Source organism: Oreochromis niloticus, linkage group LG10 (assembly GCF_001858045.2).
Source record: "Oreochromis niloticus isolate F11D_XX linkage group LG10, O_niloticus_UMD_NMBU, whole genome shotgun sequence".
Classification (NCBI taxonomy): Eukaryota; Metazoa; Chordata; class Actinopteri; order Cichliformes; family Cichlidae; genus Oreochromis; species Oreochromis niloticus.
Genome location: NC_031975.2, coordinates 8,898,506 through 8,921,905, shown reverse-complemented (window position 1 = coordinate 8,921,905; position 23,400 = coordinate 8,898,506). Strand labels below are relative to the sequence as shown.

Below are 23,400 nucleotides of genomic sequence, written 5' to 3'. Positions count from 1 at the left end.
AGGATTGTTTCCAAACACGTCACTAATGATTTTAACATCGCATTAAGTAGGGCATGAGATGAAAGTCATGACAGATCAAAATTTGCCCTCTTCAGTGTGGGCTGAATCAGCTCCTCGGGGGCAACCGTGTAAAGCAGGCTCTTGGGCCGCTGGCGAGACAAATAGCTGCTCCCGGTGGTGCAACGACTAGAGAGTGATGAGGCTTTTCTCCAAAAGTGAATGGATCCTCGCTCTAACTGTGTCCCAGATCTAAATGGCCACCCACAGGTGAAGTCCCTAATCCTTTAGCAAAGAACCCCCCTTTCCATCCCAAGGGAGGAGATCCACTTCCACATTAATCATTCCTGTGACTCAAATAGCTCTCACAAATACACGATTATCACAACACCAAGTCAGCAGTTTGCATGGAAGACATAGGCAGGGGAACAGAATGATTTGCCCTGTTTCTGTTTACAACAAAGCACTGGAGCATAGGGCAGAGCTAATAGATGCTGCTGAAAATAAAATGAAATGGCATTTTTCCAGTTTCTGCCCAGTCTGCTTGTCTGAGATGGTCCCACATGACTCTTTTTTCAGAAGGACTAGTGAGGCATAAGGTGGCCAGCAGGAAGAAGATTGGTACTCTTCTTCTTGTGCAGGCAGCAGCTTTAGACTTTAGAGCGTCCCGGCTATACTAAAGCGTGGTGCCTCGTCTGTGTGAAGGGCAGATGCTCCTAATCTAATCTGTAGATTTAAACCTGTGTCCAGAAATTTTTCAATACTTTACATTTAAATACATTTTAAAATATATCATAACATAATTATATTAAATTAAATTTAAAGAAATACAAGTGTATAGCAGTATTGCAAAAGCTTCGATATATTTTATACATTCCTGTCATATTTTTGATGAATAAAGAAATAAGAAGATAATAAATGTCACCACCTTCCTGTCTATTAAATACCAAAGAGGATTTCAAATATGAAAAATTCAAACAGGTCTCCATTCTGTGCCTTCATAAAACGTAATACGGCTATGATAAAGTAACTTTAGAAATGTGTCCAGCTATTGCACCCTGCTTACATACAAATAACTGACATATTTGAACCAATCAGAATCATTTCACCTTCAATCCTACAAATGTTCTTTGCTCAGTGACAATTTTCCTAAAGAACTATGAGTAAAGAGGTGTTGAAAAATGGAATTGTGCTTTAATCTATAGGCAGTCACTTCTGTACAGAGACACCTGATCATCTGTTTTGCCTTTGGAGATGGGAATATAACATGAGCAACCTATGTTTGGTTCCTTTTAATGGTTACTGCCACAGAGCCCGAGTCATCCAGCATGGTGGGCCTGTTGCCCAGTAGGTGTGCTCGTGGCATGTGAATCAAGCAGTAGAGCAGAAATGGACATTCCAGCTGACTGGCTGAGAAATGGTAAAGCCTGCTTGAGCATGTGGGCTTGCTGTTGTCCTTTAGGGCACGGATATTAGGATGAAATGGCATCAATTAGTGGGATTTCCACTGACATGTGTGCTTATTTGCCATTTGGGCATGATTGAACAAAAATTTTCACCCAAGGGAACGCACATTTCCACAAGAGTGATGTAAAAAAAAATGCTCCATATTGCCCACTAGCAGTGCATAGTGTCAGTTTGTTTTCATGAAGCCAAAAACCTTCAGTTGAGAAGAAAATTGAAGTTTCAGCTACACTAGTCTAATATCTGATATTTACACCACAAAGAAAATGTCAGTAGTTTGTTCAAATATATATATATTTTAAAAAGAGCAATATGAAAATTGCATAAGGATATATAAAATAACCTGCAGATGTTGGGCCAATGGCACCTATAAGAGTTTGCCAAAGTATGTGTGCTGATGAACAGGAGTGTGCTACAGGCTTAGAAGTTTATAACCTTCATAAGCTATGTGTCAGGCACTGCTGCAGCAACTGCTGACTGTGTTGATAAGGGGCCAAATTAGCCTTCCGACCTCACCTAACTCACTTCCTCAAGCACATTCACCTGTTTGAGACGTAGAACATTACACGTATCAATTATGTAACAGCTTTTTTAAAGAAAAAAGACTATATTAAGTCTAATTATAAATAAATGTGTCTCCTATGCATCTGGACTGAACCACAGTGTTCAGTTGGATCAATAAATGCCTCAGTGAAGCATAGAAATGCTGCTCCTTAGACATGCACAGAACATTTACTTCAGACATTTACTGTTTGCGCGCTTTCTAGCAGCTCTTTGCTACAAATAAACATAGTCAAAAGACATAATTAAGATTATTTTTTGCCAACACTAATAATGGCTAAAGAGCCATAAATATCTGACACCTTGTAATCCCTGTATTTAAGTCATAAATTAAATAGATGGATTAATGCTTCACACACCCCTTGATTACAAAAACGCCAATAATTCAACTTCAACATTTTCTTTAACAGGACTCATATTCTATTACACAACAATGTTAATGAATTTTGCAATATAGCACTTTTTTTCCCACTCCCTTAGGCAGATGTAAGTAATTATATTCTGAAATGAAACAACATAAACTCCTGATATTTAAATTACATGTGATTGTTACGCTTTATTCTACTGTACGCAATGATTCACGCATCAGGACGACAGCTTGAGGTTTACATCAAAGTTCTGTCTTTGCACAGCAAACATCACTCTGCAAAACACGATGATACAGACATAATTTGCTACTTAAATCCAGAACTTACCCAGCACACCCACTCTATATTAACTAATATTAATGGAAAAAGCCACAATAGTGAAAGACAAGTATGAAAATAACTACAATGAAATTATACTTTGACGTGGCGCTTACTTAATCTGTAAAAAAAGTTCAACTTAATCAAAAATAATCCATTTCATTAACGCAACAGGAAGGAAATGACATAGGATCTCCAGGATGAGTTAGTAGATTAATTAATGTATTTAATGACTTTCAGCATTTGGGATTACAGTGTGATTAACATTTTTGTGTATCCATCATCAGTACAGTTGTTTAGGAACAGTGACACAGTGAGCAGTCTGATCCCCCCCCCTCGTGTTTAGGTGTCTGTGATTTATCCAACGATGCTTACCTCCCAGCCCGGGACGGAGCCTGTTGTCATATCCATCCAACAGCCTGTCTAAGATTCGGGTGAAAATGGTGATGTTGTCTTTACTGTCATCAGGCAACGGCTCTCTGTGTCCAACTACTGCCCTGCAGGGAGAAACAAGGAAACGAAAGTGGAGTTCAAGAATAAGAAAAGCTGTCAGATTTAGCAAAACCACTGATATGCTGACACTGCGCACAACAGTGTGAAAGCCTGCTGTTTGTTAGTATCACCCACTGTCTCGACAGGGTGGACTGTCCGTTTTTAGAAAAAGAATACATTTATAGTAATGAGTTGTTTCCCAAAAAGAAAACACTCAGCAGCATTTTGTTAGAAGAGAATTCATCATATGCTATCAACCATTAGTTATTAATTTACACGGCGCACAATCCCCAACAGAACAATACTGTAGTGAAATGAAAAGGCCACTATATGTGGAACTGTGATGAGTTAATGAGTACCATCTTTAATTAAGTTAAAATCCCCCGGGGAGCTGACCTATAATATTAAAGTAATCCTCGTCAACCACCCCTCCATGCCCAGATGCACTCTTCCACATGCAGCCCTTCACACTTCTGCAAGGAAGGAAACGAATCGTGTATATCCCGTGAAAGATCCTCAAAGCAAATCCCACACTCCTCAGCAAATCTGTTTTCTCTTGACTTTCTGTAGCTTAATGTCTGCTAAAATAACAAGTCAATATAAAGAGTCCACTGGAGCTACAGTATTATCCATTAAAACACTTAGTGGGTGAAGGTCACCTCTTTAAATGTATGCAATTGTAATTATTATCAGCTCGGGGAGTTTGGGATCTTAAAAATGGCATTCCTACACAAAACGCATCATAATTTTGAGGCACCTGGGCAAAGTACTTCGGTTTAGCTAAGTGGCCATTATGAGGGCATGTGTGGGCAATAAAAAATATCAATTAAGCATCAGGGTTCCTTCGTGTGCTAGCGATTATTCCCTCCATAATGTAGTGGCACTCATGTTGTACAATACACCAAGCATAAATGCTTTTAAAGCTTTAAAAAATGATAAAGTGCTGTTTTTATATTAGGCAGTTTAAAATGTGTAAACTCTGCCAGTAATACTTTATTCAGTGTTAAATTAAACATTACCACCCTCTGGTTAATATAAAGGATACTGTGCTGTCAATATTACAGGGAACTTTGTATTTATATTGATTATAAAGGTAATGTAATGCGGCACAGTTAGCGCTTCTTTTACAATGTGCTTTTTATTGCTTTTAACTTTCTTTTATGTTCTGCATTAGTAGAGAGACATTTAATTTCTGTTGTATATAAACTGTTATGGCTCTGGTATGGTCTGTATGATGTGAATGAGGTAATATGGTCATCTCAGGCACGCAGCTCTGTCTATAAGCATAGAAGTTAAGTTCTATTATTACTGGTGTGTCTTAGTTGAATCTTAGTCTGGTTGATGTTTTAGGTCTTTTCCTGTCCTCTGTGTAGTCTGTCTTGTCCCTTATGTTAAACGTGTAAGTTATGTCAGCGCCGTCGTCTCCCTTTTCTGTTCCCAGTTATCTCTCCTTGTGTTCAATGCCTTCCCAGTCTGTCATGTGTTTTATGTCTACATTTTCCATTGTCAGCTCGTGTTATCGTGTCCACGTCTCTCTATGTTTCCTGTGTTATTTTGAAAGGTCTAGTGTTTCCATGTTCAGTGTGTTTAGTTTCACTTCTCCTGTTGTGTCATGTTGGTTTGTGTCAGCTGTGCTTCCCAGGTGTTTCTATTTCCCTCATTGCCCTCCTGTGTATTTAAGTCTCCTTAAATATTTTCTCCTTCTGTTCTTTGTTGGGTCGTCTGTCAGGTCACAGAATTTTGTTACAACTGTTCAGGTTCATGTTTGGATTATTTCTCGTCTACGTTTTGCTTGTGCCTGTTCAGTTTCATGTTCATGTCCCCTGTTTGTTTAGTTTATTCCCAGTTTATTGCCAGTTTTAGTTTAGTTCCGGCCTTGTTCGCCTTGCTTTGTGTTTTGGTATTGGGCCAAATAAATGTTCGCTTTTCATTTCCTGTTCTCCCGCGTCCGCTTTTAGGTCCGCGCCATAAACACACATGTTAAACACCCGACGTGACAGTAGCCAAGGGAAATGAGTTAAAATCAGTCTCTTCAGACAGTGGAGCAAATGAGGGACTATGGTCAGGTGTGAGATAAATAAGAATTAATGTGAAATGTAAATCATGCTAAGCTATTCTAGCAGTGTCGACAAAGATCAGGCAGGAAATGATTACAACAGGTTCCCTTTAAACACAAGACTCAGTTCGGCAGTTTTCATTGCCAGTCGAGTCCACCATTCACATGCATGAAGAAGTCCCAAGAAATGAGGCAAGCTTATTAACCACCATTAACGTGTGTAATTTCATCCCACTGACTGACTCATTGACTGTTTACTAATTGATTTTCTAACACTGTACTGGGGGCTGCGTTAAATTGTTGGCGCCTCACAGAGAAAGCATGTGGGTTGGGTGACTTTTACTGTGAAAAGCTAATGAAGCAAGATGGTTATTGAATAAAAAGGCATGTATGAAATAACATTTTATTTTCTTTTTGGACAGTGGATCAGTTTTAATTATGGACGACAGTAATAGAACTTTAATGGGGTGAGCTCTTAGATGAAGAGTCGGAGGCGAAAGACGGCACACCTCCACTGTCTGCAAATTACACTTCCAATTATTTCTGATTGACTCCTTGAAACATTGTTTGTTGGACTGCACAGTAAACAGAAACTATTGTGTGTTTTAAGTATTTAACTCATCAAAGCTGCTCATTTTGAAATAAGAACACTGGGGGCCTTTTACCAGTACATTGCATAACTCTCACACAACACTACTGAGAAAAGTACCTGCAGCACTCAGTGATTTGTGTCTTTAATAACATAGCATTCAACATGCGCTGTAAAATCTTCCACTGAGGTCTCATACCATGTCTACAGTTAGGTCCATACTTTGTTTTCTGTTATTTTGGACATCACCAAATGCTGTGTTTCGTCCCTCGATGCCTTTACTGCAGCTGCCTTCAGTTGCTGCTTGTTTGTGCTTCTTTTGGCCTCCAGTTTTGTATTTAATAGCAGAAAAGCAAGCTCTTTATTGGGCTGAGATCAGGTAACTGACTTCGCCACTGAAGAATTTCTCATTTCTTTGCCTTGAGAAACTCTAGGATTGCTTTTGCAGATTGCTTTGGGTCAGTATCCATTTACAGTGTGAAGCCCTGTCAGTTTTACAGCTTCTGGTTGAAAAGTTCATCTTGGTTTTATCTGTCCAATTAGTTTATTTTTTTCAGAACTTTGAAATGTCTTGTTCTCGAGCTGTTTGAAACCAGTGGTTTCACTTGGGCAGCAAACTGCTTACAGCCAATTGTCCGACTGGTTTTGAGCGTGAGGCTCAAGTAAAAATGGCTCCAATTACTAAACAGTTACTAAGCTGTTGTAACCCCTTAAATTAAAGCTGAAAGTATGCACTTCAATCACATCTTGGTTGTTTGATTTAAAATTCACTGAAGTTATGTACAAAAGTTGTGCACCTGGGCCTAACTATACGACCACGACAGGTTCACAGGTTTGGCTGTACCCCCGAGTAGAAACAGCACATGCTCAGAAAGTCCCAAGAGAGTCGGAAACTTTCAGAGGGTTCTTATCACTTCCCCGGGTGAAATCTTTGCTCACTTATGAAACTTGTGCTGAAATGCTGCTGGTAATTTCAGCGTTCAGGGTGGCAGCAGAGGGACGAGTTGAGACTTCACAATAAAATCAAATAGGGCCCAAAAAAGTTGTCTAGGAAAGATGTAAAATGGAAGAAATTGCCTCTGCAGCAATCTCCCTCAATGGACTTGGTCATGCCCAAGCAGGCGCAAGTACACCGAGTTCACTAAGTGCACGTTTGTTTGAACAACAACGTTGGTGTTTTAGTGCATTTCTGCTGTAATTGCACAAGATTAAAAAAAATCATTAATCTTCTTCTCGTTTTGTTGACATGACACAACTGGAATTTCTGTTCATCTTTTCTTTTCATGCCCTAAATGGACACTCTTTTCTATGCTATATATTAGTTATTGTAATGAAATTGACTCTTCTAGTATGACCCATCATCTTACCATTAAAAAAATATAAAAAATGACAAATAAAATCAGATTACGATGGATTTTTTTACGACCGCGTCCATCAAAATGACAGAAACAAAACCTAATTCTACCTCTGCACCGAGGTGAACATGGAAAATAATAAAGAATACAACTTCCAGAACCGAGGGCAGGTGATAAGACGGATGATGTCAGATATGGGAGGCTTCGTAACTTGTGAGTGCACTCCACTGAGACTGAGCCTTTTAACTCCAAGCTCACGACTTGAACCCCATCGAGCAGGGCATGGTTTGATATATTCCAACTGTCAAATAAGCACCTACCTCTATAATTATGCTCTGGCAAAAAATATATTAAAATATGACAGCATAACAGTGTACTCATAAATATTTGAATGAAGTAATACTGGATAATTCTGGATTTTCCATTCACGCAACTTATCAAAAATGGACAGGCATGTGTGTTTGAAGTAGCTCAGACACCCCGAAAACACCAAAATACAAAAAAAGCTTTTAGAAATGGCTGGGAGGAGTTTAACTGCAATAGGTGATATCTCACTTAACATGAATCATATATCAAACAAAAAGCCTCTGTGGCCTCTCAGACGGCACCAATGGAAATTCAAAAATGAATGAGAACCCCTTAGTCGCTAAGAAACCGTTCGAGCAACATCTGCTGCACAAATATCCACTTCAGAAAAAAAACAAAGCAAATGTGTGGCGTGTAGCATCTGCATGTTTAACTGAAGCACAAACGCTTTCTGTGACACACACACACTAACACACACTCTCGTAACCTCTTCCAGTAGGCGCCAGCTGTTTAAATTCACTGATGAGGACTAAAGAAATGGGACATTCCCTCTGTATTTGACATCATTTTTATTGAAACACAGAGGTTTTATAATCGTGCCAGCTGCTGTGTTTCACTCCCTCAACCCCCTTCATTATTCACACCATCTCAACACAAGCGCATGAATCCAATTTTAAAAGAAGCACAAAGAACCAAACAGCCATTATATCTGCACATAACGGGATGTTTGAATTTCAGGGGGGGAAAAAAAGTTGCAATAAGAGCAAAAAAACTCCCCCCAAAAACGATTACTGCTGTATGTCTTAGTCTCATGTCAACGCCAAATTTGACAAATACTTTCTTTTATTAAACATTGATATTAGTCATAGGCTCAGCATATAAATACTGTTAATTATTAATGACTGCCAGGATGTCTGATCGCATTATTCTGTGTAGCTACTCTAAAGTTGGACTTTGATGGTTAAAAGTGAATTATGAATATTTGAACATGAGATGAGTGATATTTACCGATGCCGTGTGAAGCCAGCCCGGAAAACTATTAGTAAAAGGCCCCAATTCATCATCAGATCAGTTTGCAACAGAATTGTAAGAATTAATTCATTTTCATTAGTGGCTGCCGGAAGACATGGAAAGATTAGTTGGACCTATTTGGAGGGATATAACTCGTACTTTTTAATTCTTATTGACCATTTTCATATCAAATGAGTGACTAACACACTTTTTAAGCCTGACATTGAACACAAGTAGCTCGTGTTTTATTTACTGAGGCAGTGACTGTAAATGAAACCGATATGACTGCTCTAAAAAAGGTGCAGTGCGCTAGCGCTCGGAGCTTCGGCTTGTATTCTTCTCGAGCCTGAGCAGGTTTAATAATAAGGATAAGTGGAAACAGCTGTGTGGGTGTGCAGGACCTTTAAGCTAACAATGGGCCTTTTTTCACAGTGGGTACTTGACTTGTATCTAGGAAGAGCACAGGTGTTACAACTAACTTTAACAATGGCCCTGTTATACCGTGCTGCAGAAAACGGCGTGGCAGCAGCAGGAGCCCGAAACCGGAGCAGATAAATGGTATTCACTTCAATAGGATAACAAACGTCTGTGCTTTGTAGTTCTTTGTTCAATTTGCAAAATTTTCCATATGAAAAATGCATTTGAAATTCTCGTTATCCATTTTATTTTCCTGGTTGCTTCACTTCATTTGTAATGTCGGCACCTGGTTCTTTGCTTTGTTTTGTCTGTGCGGGTGGACTGTACCAGTGTCCGGGGGTGTCTAAACCCACTAACTTAATCATATGACGTACAATGTGCATTTGAACACGTTAATTTATCAGCAACACTAAGGCGTTAAATGTTAACTCGTGGACTGGATCCAAAGGCCAATGAATTACTGTTGCTGAGAGGACACAGAGTAACCTTCAAAGCGCCCACTTTGAGCATGTCCTCTCCTTCCACACTGCAGAAGGTTTGAATATATTGTGTATTTAACGATCCTCATATCTGACTAGTTACAGTGACTAGCTACTGCTAGTTAAATGAATTGTCAGAGAAATGTAAGTAAAGACGACTTTGTTCTTGTTAGTAGCAGTCTATTAATGCCTACAAATGACTGCTCACATTTTACTTGCTTTGGAACTCTAAGGCACATGACAATGGTACAGTCCATGTTTTTTGTCATGTAAAATATCCATTTGTGTATTTATTTAAAAGGGTGGTTATTTATTTTGATGACACAAATTTAAAAAAGAATCGAACTGTGAAGTGTTACACTGAACGATTACTTGTTAACAACCATTAACAGGAGTCACTCTGTGCTTTTGGTCCTCTTAATAGCTGATTCCTACATATTTTCCACAAAAAGTCTCAGTTTCCACACTGCACAATTGCTCACTTACATGAAAAGGCAGACAGTGAGCTGCTATATCTCAAAATCCAGACAGTAATTAATATTTGTACACAACAGCACTACACTCCCTGTTAAAGTGATGACGACTGACTATTTTCTATAGACAGGAAACAAACTTGCATGGACTTTTGCACAGCTTTATCCTCAATGTTTAGGAGCAGCAAGCACACAGTGTTGCAGAAACAGATTATAGTAAAGCATTTTACAGCCTGAAATTAAAAACCCAACGCTGCAGCATTTGTCACCAAATTAATGATATCAAAAACAACGCCGACTCACCGGAGCGGCGAAAGGTGCACGCCGTTAACCCGAGGTTGGTGTTACCATAGTTTTAAAATATTTAAAGCCTAAATTATAATATTTAATCACTTTAATTTAGTTTGGGTTTTTGGCTTTGATTTTGACTGAGTACTTTTGCGCAGAAAGCTTTAATTTAGAATTTAAATTGGCTGTTTTGTCACTTCCATGGTCGCAGTGAAGGCAGGAGAGCGCATTAAAACCAAGCTGCTGGTGCTAGGCATATTTTCTGATGGCATCATTAGATGGGATAAACACGGGTATTAAATCAAGGGTATTCTGCCTCCTGGAGCACAAGGAAAAGTTTCTAACCTAATCATATATGCGCAAACTTTTTGGGAAGTTTACTTTCTGTAGTAGACACTATGGATTTAAATGTTATCCTGTGAAAGTTTCTTAATTAGCAATGTTCTGTAAAAGGCGTCTCTTTAATTAATTATTACCAAGTCCCATTTCTGAAGGGCATCACTGATTTCCGATATTCCTCAGCTGAAATGAAAGCGACTAAACATCAAAGGCCTTTGATACCTTTACTGTCCATAGTTTTATTCCAGTGGCACACCATATTGTTTGTGAACGCTAACCTCGATGTGGTCACTTTCTGCTGTAGTGTCAGCATCTTACATGGATGACTGACAACCTGAGAAGAAGAAGCAGACTCGCTGGGCTGGTGGGAACAAAATGCGTGTGGGCCCAGCAGTCTGAGTTAGTGGAACGGGCATGCACTGAGTGAGTGGACTGGCGCCGATCCAAGGTTAGTGCACTGAACCAGTCTGACAGGTGAAGGATTGCACTCTTGGCCAGGGAAGAGATGTAGTGTTGGTCTCCCAGGGCATGCTGGTGCCTGCTGGCAGCCAGAAGGTGTGGAATGAGCAGCGAGGCTGGAGGGAAGTGAGCGGTAATGAGAGCTGTTCGGGTGGCAGGAAGAGATGAAGGTGCTTCATGAGCTGACAGAGTGATGGCAAATAAACCTTAGTGAAGAGGAGTAATTGTGCAAGCTAAAGTTCAAGTGTGCTGTTGTGTGCAAATGTGTGCTTCGCTCGGTGACGGATCTGCCTCGTTTTGTGGGGCCAGTTATTTTATCCCACAGCCCCAGGATGCTGAATATATAAAGCAGTTTCAAACTATTTGATTAAATCTTTGCTGTACACACAACAGGGACTGAATTTCATTACCAGCTAAAGGAGCTCTGAGGTTACATCGGGACTGGCCAGAGGAAAAGGTAACCAAATCAGATTTTAGGGAAAAGTTGTCACTGGGTTAAAAGATTTACTGCTATACAGCTACCACCGACTTAAACGCCCCGTGAATCAGCATCACTTCCTCAGTGTGATGCATCCTCATTTCAAACAGGATGTCTGTGAAGACAGTGAGGGGCGAATCTCAAGTGTGAGGCAATGAGCTTCGGCGGTTTTATTAGAGAGCTGGGTCAGAAAGGTGAGGCTGCTGGAAAAGTTGTGAGGATTTTATTCATTGGACCTTCAGGTTACACCCACTTGTGTAGCATGAGTCACCTCTGAAAATGCTTTGTTCTCCTGAAGGATCTCGGTAGCTTTGACCTAAACACAGCTAAACAAACCAAATCCATGTTGAACCCCATTTAAAAACAAACAAAAAAACCCAGCCTTTTCATTAACAAGAATGTGACTTGTCTAGCAATGAAGCAGAGTGCGCTGAAGGAAACAAAATAGATGGACCTATTTGCTTTTCCTTACTGTCGTCTATTCTGTTACAATGGTGGATGTTCATATTAAACATGGGCAAAATTTAAAGCAGCAGGTTTTTCCTTCTCACCATTCCCAAATGCTTGTCCATAGGGGTTTGTCTGATTGTTGGGGTTCTCTCTCAGTCTTAGCTTTACAGTATCAGGTATTGCAATATAAAGGTGACTGTTGTTGTTTTTTGGAGCTGTATGAATAAAATCAAATTGAATTGCTCTAAACAACTATTTTCCAACCATTTTTTTCTACTTTTGGCCGTGGCTGATATTAACTGGCAGGGATTTCCTGATATGGTTATCACAGGCACAGCAACAGGTGTAGATATGAGCACAGCAGCTTCTTGGTTCTAAACCAAATTTCCTAAAGAGGAAAGCACAAGGCAACAGTGGACCCAGTTTCTGTTAATGGCCAAAGTTTTTGTCTGTATATTTCACAGACATCGAATTCACCCCAGAGCCCGGGGAGCAGTGTGTAGAAACGTTACCTTGCTCAAGGGTACCTCAGGGTAGCCGTTCAGTGGATTTGAACCCTTGACCTTCTGATCATGGGGCAAACACTATACCTACTAAGTAGAAGCAACATTAAATCACTTAAATACTTGTCTTTATATTCAAACCCAATGGTTTGTGGCTACAGTTTTAGGAAGGCAATGGATGTATGTAGTCTACAAGGGAACCAAGTTTCATTATTCTACTCTTGTAAGTCAAGGTCAAGATGAAGTTCAAGTGCAGAAGTTCAAACAGAGCATCACAATGGCAAGCAAAGGTGACGTAAGTGATATTAAACATGATATGGCTGTTGGTACAAGATGGTCTGGTTGGGTTCAAAAAGCCCAAAAGTAAGAGGTAAATGGCTGGACTACTTCAAGCTGACAGGAAGGTAAGAGTGACTCAAACAGCCACTTACTACAACCGAGGTATGCAGAAGAGCATCTCTGAATGAAGGCCACACCAACTGCCAGTCCTGTCAGCTAAAAACAGGAAACTGAGGCTACAGTTCACACAGTGATTCCACCAGAATTGGACGATAGAAGATGTGAAAAATGTTGGTCTGATTTCTGCTGCAACATTGAGATGATAGGGTCAAAAGCTAGGTGTAAACAGCATGAAAGCAGAGATCTATCTTGCCTTAACAAACAAATTAGTTGCCAGGAACAGTTTGAAACCTCCACAGCAGCAGGAAGAGGAGCCTCTTTTTCTGCAGTCACTCAATCAGAAGAAAGTCAGCTTTTAGAGAGCTGCATAAAGGGCCAGTATCAGTTAAATAAGAGCTTTTTCTTTTTTCCATCTGCAGCTTTAAAAGTAAATTATGCAAAGCTACTCTAGTGGAGTCCCAAAATAAAAAATATATTGCTGGAAAAGAGCAGAACGGGTCCCCTTTAACGTTTGATGGAACAGGAGGAGACAACAACTGGAAAGATGTCACATAGATGCTCATTCCTGGTATCTTACAATGTAATAACAACAGTGCAATGCTTTTCACACTAGTACTTGCAATGGACTTCATAAACTGTATTTCATATTTTAATCCCCAACAGGTCGTGCCCTTGGATTGTTTTTAATGAAGAAAGAAGAGCATGTTCCTGTGCGCATAGTGAATACATACTTGCACGCTGGAGAATTACAATATATATTGGACAGTAAATGCAGCACTCTACAGCTCATACTAGAGCAGTACATGGGGATGCGACGCACCCGTTGTAGTGCTGCGTCATTCTTATATTACCGAGAGCACCCTTTTAAGGTTAGCGGCTTGAAAAGCTGTCGAACCCTGATAATAGAACAGGAGTAAAGGAAGGAACAAACAAATGGTCTCGTTGATTAACTCCCATTCCAACAAACTTTTAATCTCTTAAACATTTGGCTGCTGCTGCTGTTACTGCTCATGCAGTCTGAATTCCAAGTGGGCACCTCAGGAAATGCCACAGCATCCTCATCCAACTACCTTGTCTCTATCTCAAATGTGCGTCACCCCATCTGGGTTGATGTGAGAGCTGCCGGATGACTGATAAGAATCCTGATATCCAAAGTGGCCCGACGACGCACCCGCTGAACTTCTCGCTGTCTTGCCGCTGAGAGCCAAAGCGACTCAAATCGAATGGAGGGGATTAGTGAAGCTGCTTGGAGCTTTGGGAGAAAAGATATACTGGAAGCTGATCATTTTTCTTGACTGCAGTTATGGGAGGGACTGATTAATTTATTTATTTAAACACATGAAGACAAATATTTTCATCTTCCTGGGAAGAAGGCATGATGGGAAGAGATTTCTACATTGCTGATTAATAAATTTTGAATTTTAAGTTTGCATTTATGCATGAGGTAACCTTTACAGCATAACTAATCTTCCTCACCAGATCCTCCCACTCATATTCTTGCCACATCTACCAACAATATATTGATAATGTTATGCGGCGCAGCATTATGCAGTATATTGTCCCTTACCAATGGATGCCTTGTATCATTCATAGCCTTTTCAATGTGACTGATTTTTCTTTGTTTGCTTCTTTATTCTGTCATCCACTCGCCTGGTTTAAGCAGATAATATGCACCAGAGAGAAGCTGAAGTAGGAGGGTGGGGGTGAAGTGCTTCGGGTAATATCAAACGGTACCTTTGCCCGACTGCAAATGTCTCATCTGCAGTCATTCCTCTAGGCCAAGATTTCTCACATCTTTCACTCACTGTAGTTGAAGTGTTTGAGAGGAGCCGATCAAAGAAGTTCAGAATCTGTTGGAGTGGAAACTGTTCGAAAATGTGATAAACAGAGGCGTTTAAACACATCAGAATGACAAAAGGCTTTATGGCCGTGCTAACGGTGTTCTTGTTGTCCATCACTTTCTTTGGGAGCATTTTTCTCATCATTTCAGATGCTGTGAAATTGTTGTGAACACACTCACTCCCTGTATAAAGAATCTAAACCATTTTACAATGCCACCTTTTTAAAGACATATTTATACTATGTAAGTACGAGTCATTACAGTTATAAGTGTGATCATATTCTGCATCCAGTGCATAGGTTAAGATTCAGAGAAATAAGAATTTCTGACTTATTATGTACTAAATTCCAAGACTTTTTACACCATGCAGCCTGATAAATTTTCCTCTTACAGTCCATCTCATCCAATCATCTTTCTACTAAACCTTGCATCTTTCGCTATGCAGTTTCTTACGGCGCTCTTCCCGCAGGATCCCCAGGCACTCCCCTGGCAGCTGGGCTGGAGTCCCTCCAGTATTTTCTCAGTTAGCCCCCCTAGGCCTTTTACCAAGTATGCCACACCTGGCACTCTTTTTAAGGCAGGCACCTCGGGGACATTTTTAGTACTGGACACACTTTTCCAGTGTGTGTTTGGAGTAGATGCCAACTTAGGTTATATGTCCACTGGGAACATTCCCTCTGAGCTCTGTATCACTGTATTGACTTATGAGAAACTGCTACAGATTTCATACGATGTCGGGAGATTTTCATTGAGTTTTTCACTCAGAGCAGAGGAGTGAAAGAAACCTTTCAACTTGAAAAAAGGTTTTCAATAATTGTTCAGGATTAATGACAGGCATGTCCAGCAACTCTTCCCCAACATCTGTTTAACACTTCCAAGCAAAGAAACAGGAGCAGGCCAATTTGGAGCCTCGTCAGCCCATTGATTACCATTAGGCTTAAAGTTGGAGACTGTGGCACAATCTGTTCAGACAGAAGAACAAGAAGAGGAAAATAAAATCAATTGAAAAACGTTAATTTTCAGCTGTACTACCATCAGATTTGTCGAACATTGTTCTGTCTCTTGTGGTTTGCAGTCCCAGATTTGCACAGAAATATGTATGTGACATTTCTGTCACCAGAAATAAAAGCTACACGTATATTAGACTATGATAGGAGTTAAAACCATTAAAATGTAATTTCTTTAAGTGTACAGCAGGTGTATGTTTCAGCTCTTAGTTGCTCATTCTTTGAAAAACAAGCTCCTCTTTCCATTCAGTACACACATTCATCTTGCATGCTCATCCCACACACAGTCTCAATTCCCCAGTCCATCGCTGTAAAAGCCTCTGACTTACTTGATCTTGGAATTTAACAGTTTGCGCCTCTCTTGTTGTCCTTGATCTGTAACTAGCTTTAATTCAGTGCCATGACAACCAAGGTCGGCGAGAGGGCGGAGAAATGTCTTTCTGGTGTCCGTTCAGCTCGCAGACAGAAAACTGACTAATCAGAAATGATCGAGTTGCAGCGGAAAAGAAAAAACAGAGAAATGAAATCTCAAAAATAATGAGAGCAAGGTCAGCATAGTTCAGTATTGCTGTCATAACAGCTATTTGAGTCTAATCAGATTTGGAAATGAAGCGCAGACTCCATGCAGAGATCCACAGCAAGGTTATACCATACTGAATTTAAAGTAACACGTGCTTTAATACTCCAATAGTGATGAGACATTGCAAGAGGAAAGCCTTGGATGCTTTATTTGGAAGTATGCCACCACAATAGATATATGCTTTGGTGTAACAACTCCTTACAACAGGAGGAAATTATCTAACGTAGAGATATGATCTGAAATGTGTTGCGACACCAATCTGCTTTGGAGGCCCAGAGTTTCACCTGCACTACTGATATCATCGGGGATTACAAAAGCTCTACCAGCACCATCAGCAGCAATGAAGATATCATTTACAACTTTAACCCTCTCTCTAAGTAACCCTAATCCCTAACTCTCTGCTTGCAAAATATGTAGTATCTCGATTTTGCAAATTACTCTCTAAGTAAAAACACAAACAACTGACAAACTATTAGTCTTCATTATGAAACATGATTACAGCAGTCGTGTGAAAAAGAGAGCTCTTGCAGTCAAAGCACATCATTTCTGCTTCCATAGGAATTAGAAACAGTAAGTAGCAGCTACTGCAAAATTCACCTGAACAAATCACAAAGCTTCTGAAACAATATCCTTTAGACAAGCGAGACAAAGTACAGATGTTTGGCCATAATGCACAGTACTACATTTGGAGGAAACCAAACACAGCATATCAACACAAACACCTTGTACCAATTGTCAAGCACGGTGGTGGAGGGGTTATGGTTTGGCTTATTTTGCATTCACAGGAAACTGAGTCGACCACGAACTCCTCTCTATACCAAAGCGCAGTCGAATTCCAAAATTTACAGGGGTTACACTCATATAGCACCCGCGGAATGAATTTTAGATGTGGTAAAAAAATAAAAGCCTATTTTTATTTTATTTTTAGCCCTAAATATGCATTTGGGTGGCATCTTAGGGCTTTAAGAAGAACACAAGGATAAACTGTTATGATGCGAGAATGCTGGACTGCATCTGCTGCAGATGCAATGAGGTGAGATGAATAACGCTCTCGGATTGGCTACTTTCACACCTCCCACCTCTGATTACAAGGGTATTTCACCACCCCAAGCTTCTTTTTGCTCTAAGAAAAAAAAAGCAGAGGATATTTGCGGTTTCTGTGAAAATGCGGTGATTATTAATTAGTTCCTAAGGAAAAATCTGCAAAAGACTGAGGTTGCAAACTCTGAACTGCAATTTCGTGGGGGTATACTGAATTTTAGATTCAAATGTGAGGTCTTCTGTCCAACAGTCAAACATATGACAATTACTTGAAGTTGCTGGTTCTAAAAGCAATTAACTAATTAGGTGTACTTAGTTTTAAATTCCATGAAAACCTTCATATGACTGTATAACCTCACAACATGTGCTATTCTTCACAGAGGATACGAGTACTGCATGGTAAAAAAAATTCAAATAACTTGTAAGGAACAGGAAGGCTAGATTAAATACATTTCTATACCTGATTATCTTGAAGATGACATTCCTCACCTTTAAATTCAGAATTACTTCACAGTGTCTCTATGAATATATTACAGCTACTGAGAATTCATATCATGGGAGCAAGCTTATTGCAATAAAGTCTACACCTAAAATCACATAGGTCACAATCCTTGGAATTTCTAGCAAAGGAATAGGTGTCTATTTCTTTTTACGTTTCTTAGATTGTCATGATTTACTGATTAGGAAGCCATCTTTAAAGAGTATACACAGCAGAATCTTGCAGCTTTTATGACCAACATATGTATCTCCATCTGACTGCGATGTGAAATCACTGGAACGGCTCTTTTTCTCTTCCTTGACAGAAGTGTTATCCTTTCATCGTTTTCCATCTCAGAAACACATGTTCTCCCGCCTTACTCTCTTTTCAACTTGATTTCCCCCTCTCTGTTTTTAGCTGCCTCCAGCAGAAACAAACATCTTCCAACCTCTGAAAATGTAAATGTTATTGAACTAGTGTATACTATTCACTACTGTGTCATCTATTACAATATATCCAATCACGTGTAGGAGGTTAAATGTGTGAAGCAAACATTTACCCTCTGACGTGACATTTTTCATGGGTGTCGGCAGAATAGCTCCTGCGGTAAAAGCCTGTGGTCAGTGAGTCAGTCACAGCAGCTATACTGCAACATCCAGGACATTCAACTGACCTTCCACGCGCACAATCACACATCTGCAGTACTCAGATCCATTTGAGGATTAGAAATGAAATCATGGACTCTTAATTTGAAGATCACAACTAATTTGTCTTTAAGAGTAAGATGAAAAAATGTCTTATTTATTTTTTTCTGAAGGAGGCGATTGATGTCCTGATGTTGGCTGAACCTAAACGTGTGATGCGAGTTTTTGAAATAATGCTACACCCAAAGACTATCATGTTATCATATCTTTATTAATTAAAATGTCCATTATGTACTTTTTTTTCAGTATTCAATTAATAGATCAAGTCCTGTTTTATTCAGTGTTTGTACCAATAAACCCCATCATTAGAACCACTGACAGCTGAAGTTACCCTGATGATCTCATTAGAATGCCACCTGTCAGGGAGTGGGATATATTACATAGTTTTTTTCTCATCTTTGCTGTTTCTGTGCATGAAAGCCTGCAGCATGCCACCGGAGTCATGTTGGCTTGCAATGTGCCTGCAAAGTTTTGCAATCTGTCACATAAAGGTGGCCAAGTGGGCTGGGCAAAAGTCACGAATCTGGAAGCAAGTTGGTCTCATTTGTTTAAATTTTCTATGCTGTATCAATCCAGGAGCACAAGTATTCCCAGATTTAGTGCAACAGCTGTTAAAGAGGAGATGTTCTGCAGAAAACTATAGAAAAATCCCCATAATTGTTTTAGTTCATGTTTTAACCCAAGTTGAGTAGTTGGTACAACAGAAAATCATTCCTCAAGAAACTGGTCTGGGTGGCAGCGCGATCAAGCTTCTTTGGCATGTGCACTAAAAAGCAAGTTGATCCCTACAAGCCCTACTCTCATATCTGCTGCGAGCGTCACAAGGAGGACCTACCCAATACCCAAAAAACAACAACAAAACACAACTTGATACCAAAAATTCAGATTAGATACTCATTTGCAGCAGTATTTATACCAACAACTTCTTCACGCCCTCCAGTTGACAACTTCACACACAACCACTGCAGATAGACACACAGCTCCGCCCCTCACTAGCAGCTAAAGTTGTTGACGTCCACAACACTGAACAACATTTTAGGAAGAATTTCAAAAGTTCAGTAACATTGAAGTGTTAAACACTTTTCATGACCTTGATGGAATACTGACTTTAGTTGTTTAACTATTAGTAATAACCTGGAGCCATATTAGTTTTCTATTAAGGCATCAGGTACTGGTTAGGGGGTTTGGCTAATAATAAAATGATAATGTTTGCGCTAAGTTATCAAGCCTGAAAATGCTGCATATTGTCACCTGTACAAAAGTAATTTTTTCAGATTACCATGAAAACTAACTTGTATAGTAAGTTTCTGGTGATTAACTTGCTGAATTTGTTAAGAACGTTAAATAACTATGCAGGTTAAATCTGCACTATGAGCTCATGAATGTGATAGGAACAGAAATTGGTTATAGAAAATATTCAGCCAAATAAAAGTATCTATATCTATATGCATATATATCCACGCTGTAACTGTGCCACTATTTTCCTCCCCTGGGACACAAACTGAAATCAGCTGATTCTCTATAAGAACCGGATCTATAAATGAATTATGAAGAAGTCTCTATTCTTTTTGCTTAATGCTTAAAAAACAAAAACAAAAAAGTCTGTTCCCATCTGCAGTACAAAGTAATTTGTACAGAAATATGTTACATCTGAAGAATGGGCACCAGCTGGTTAATGAGAGAATAAAAAAAATGGGAAGTGGACTGTAAACCCAGATCAACTGGCACACCTGGATGCTGTCTAAAGCTTCCAGGCAACATTGTGCTTGCCGATTTCAATGAGATGTGACAACCTGGTGGTGTACATCACACCCCCACCTGCGACACCACATGTGCTAAAGCTACCGGTACAACTGCAACTGAAGGAAGGAAGGAAGGAAGTGCTATGTAATCGATTAATAATCTAATAGTCAGCAGTATGTGGTGCTTTTTCACTCTTTAAGGAAAAATTGCTTCCTGCTGCACAGCTTTAACTAGCCAGTCACTGTAATTTCCCATATAGTCACTGAACCCATCATGTGGATACAAAACAGTTAATCTTGACCACATTTAAATCTGCAAGTCATTTAAAAAGAAATTCCTAAAGACATGTAGTCCCCCATAGCTAATTACAAGACATAACCAGAACGACACCGGCTCCCATATTTTATGAATCTTTTCCTGCTACAGTGATATAACAAGAATAAATGTGCACACCTCTGACTGAACAGGCAGGATGGGAAAAACGGCATGTTTGGAAAACTGAACACACAGATGTTCTCGTCTTTCAAGTGTCGTATCTTATCAATCTTATAAACAGTCAATATATTGAGATGTCTTGATCTTGTAGGGCTGTGGTAAAAATAGCAGATTTCAAATATTACACACCTTACGCACATTCTGCGTTGGCTGTTAAAACTGATTTCACTACAATACGTAGAAAAGAGACTCAGAAAATATGTACACTTACAAGGTCTTCATGCATCAAGTCCAACCCACATACCAAAATTGCATTTGTAAAAACCACACACTGTTCTCCAAATATATAACTGTAATGCATAATGACAGCATAAGGCACCTTGGAATAATATTTCCACTTTCTTCCAGATCAACATGACCTCATCCAAAACATTATAGTGATGCTCATGCATAAGACCTAGTAGCATCATTGTATTTTGTTCATCTTTCTGCAGACTGTGTTAAACATTTTTACCACGTTTAGACTTCCTAACCAACTGGCCTCAATCGGTCCGCCCTGACACCAACCCATCCAACCAACGTCATCATCAAATATGCCACTGAACCACTGTGGGTGGGCTCATCTCCCATGGGGATAAGACATCGTACATGGAGGTAGAGAACTTGTCCCACTGGTGCTCAGAAAATAACCTGAAGCTGAACGTTCTTAAAACAAAAGAACTCATAATGGACTTCAGGAGGCACAGACAGGTTCAATCTCCTCTCATCATAAATGCCCTGGTAAAGAAAGCCCCCGCCCCTGGAGGCCATCGCCAGCTCCTCCTGTCTTGTGGGCCTTTCTCTTGTTTTTTATATATTTCTCCTGATTGCTATTTATTCATGCCTCGTTCACCATAAACTATTCTTTGCATTAGGTATATTTTTTTTCAGTAAAATGTTTAACATTTCCCTTTGACTTCCACATAATTTTACTCCCTTTTGCAAACAGGCAAGCTGCCCCCCTGGTAGCCATTGAAGAATGCAAGAAACAGGCTTCATTTTTCAAGCCCTAAAGCTGCTTTTCTTGTATAAAGTCTTTGCCTGTGGACCAAACAGATATTTGAACCTGTTTGCTGGTTAAATTTCAAGCAAATAATGTGTAATTCAGTATGTAAACTGTAATACTTCTTCTGTGTTTTCAGATGAACAGTAAAATAAATAAATAAATAAATAAAAAAACAAAAATCACTTAGAAACTGAAACAGCCCATGTACTCTGAGGAACAGAGTTCACAGATGCAGTTATGATGATGATCTAAAAAATAAACTTTGATGCATATCACTTGATGAAAAATACAAATTACCTCATAAGATATAAAAAAGTGTTTTTATACACTTTTTTTGTATATGTGCGTCTATATATTCCATGAAAACCTATTACAATCTTTTGTTCATAACACAGTGGAGTCGGCGTGACAATTTCAAAGGCACCGCTACGTTTAAGTATTTTAATCTGTACGGCTTGTTTATCCATAGCTTTACTGACTCAGACTCAACTTCAGAAGGGGTCGGGGGTGGATGTTGCTGGTGGCGAAAAATATGGGATGCACTGAAAATGATTGTGCTCCACTGAAAGTGAGTCAGAGCTATTCCCAAAAAGAAATAAAGAGAACCCACAGAGTTATGTTAAAACAACAAAAGCACAATTGAATCCAACAAGTCTATAAACTGGTAATATCTGAGGGGCCATTTTAATAAGGATCACATATTATTTTCAACATTTGTGCATTTTCAGGAATGAGCGGTCTGTGTCTAACACCTAGCTGCACAGACACTGGGAAATCTATTCTGTCTTCATCTTGATTCATGCCTGCCGGGGATGTCAGCTAATTGGTTGCTTGGAACATTATTGACCAGATCTTCAGTATATCAATATAAAATTGACTGAAACTCCAAAGTAATTAGAGCACAGATCAATAAAATTTTTAAAGAATTCACGATGGCGGAAAACTAGTTTTACATGACAGGACTGCTGCCAAAAACATAATTTCTTTAGCTGTTTACAACTACCCTGTTCTTCAAAAAAGTCAATTAGTAGACATAGCAGCAAAAACCAAGATGATTAGAAGACAGATCAATACAATGTCAAAAGGATTAAAAAGAAGTAATTAATCCAAATTAAAAAACAACAACAAAAAACAAACAAACAAAAACAAAAGTCGGTTTTAATTACGAGTTTTTTAATTGTGGAATGGAAATATGAACATTCTGGATGGATCTGCAAGCTGCTTGGCAACCCATCTCCACCCTAGTGCTCCCTTTCATGCTGTACCTGATCTAACTGTATATTTTGTACATGATCCCTGTTCAATTCTATATTAGCGTCTTGCTGGTGTTCTTAAAGGACCCAGTTTGGCACGGTTTGTGGTTGAGCCGGTTTGTGGAACAAGTGACCTACAGCCCTGCCCCTGCAATTTTCTCTCTCTCCCTCTTCAGCCACCCCTTATTTCTTTACATTATATTTTTCTTTGGATGTTGTGTGCTTTTTGTTCTGTTCTCTATCTAGATGATCCACTGTGTGTTTTTCTGTTTATCTATGCTTTTAGTGCATTGGCAGTATGTTTGCAATCACTGTCATGACTGAGCATGTATTGTATCTAAATCTGTATTCAACATCTATTACAGCTGTAGACACTCACTTTTGTACCTCTCTTTTGACCTCCTCCAGATATTTTGACAATGATTTTAAACCAAAAAGTTCAAATTTGGAGTCATCACTCCATAAGACCTTT

General features: G+C 39.4%; 1 protein-coding gene across 3 annotated transcripts in view; it reads right to left on the bottom strand.

The window, feature by feature from the left end:
* Positions 1 to 23,400, bottom strand: part of gabra3 (gamma-aminobutyric acid type A receptor subunit alpha3) — a 103,947-nt gene that overhangs the window by 45,361 nt on the left and 35,186 nt on the right. For all 3 annotated transcript variants that reach the window (XM_019364101.2, XM_019364102.2, XM_005471944.4), the window contains one exon: positions 3,084 to 3,205. In XM_019364101.2, coding sequence (XP_019219646.1) covers positions 3,084 to 3,205 — 122 coding nt within the window. The remainder of the gene's footprint in view (positions 1 to 3,083; positions 3,206 to 23,400) is intronic.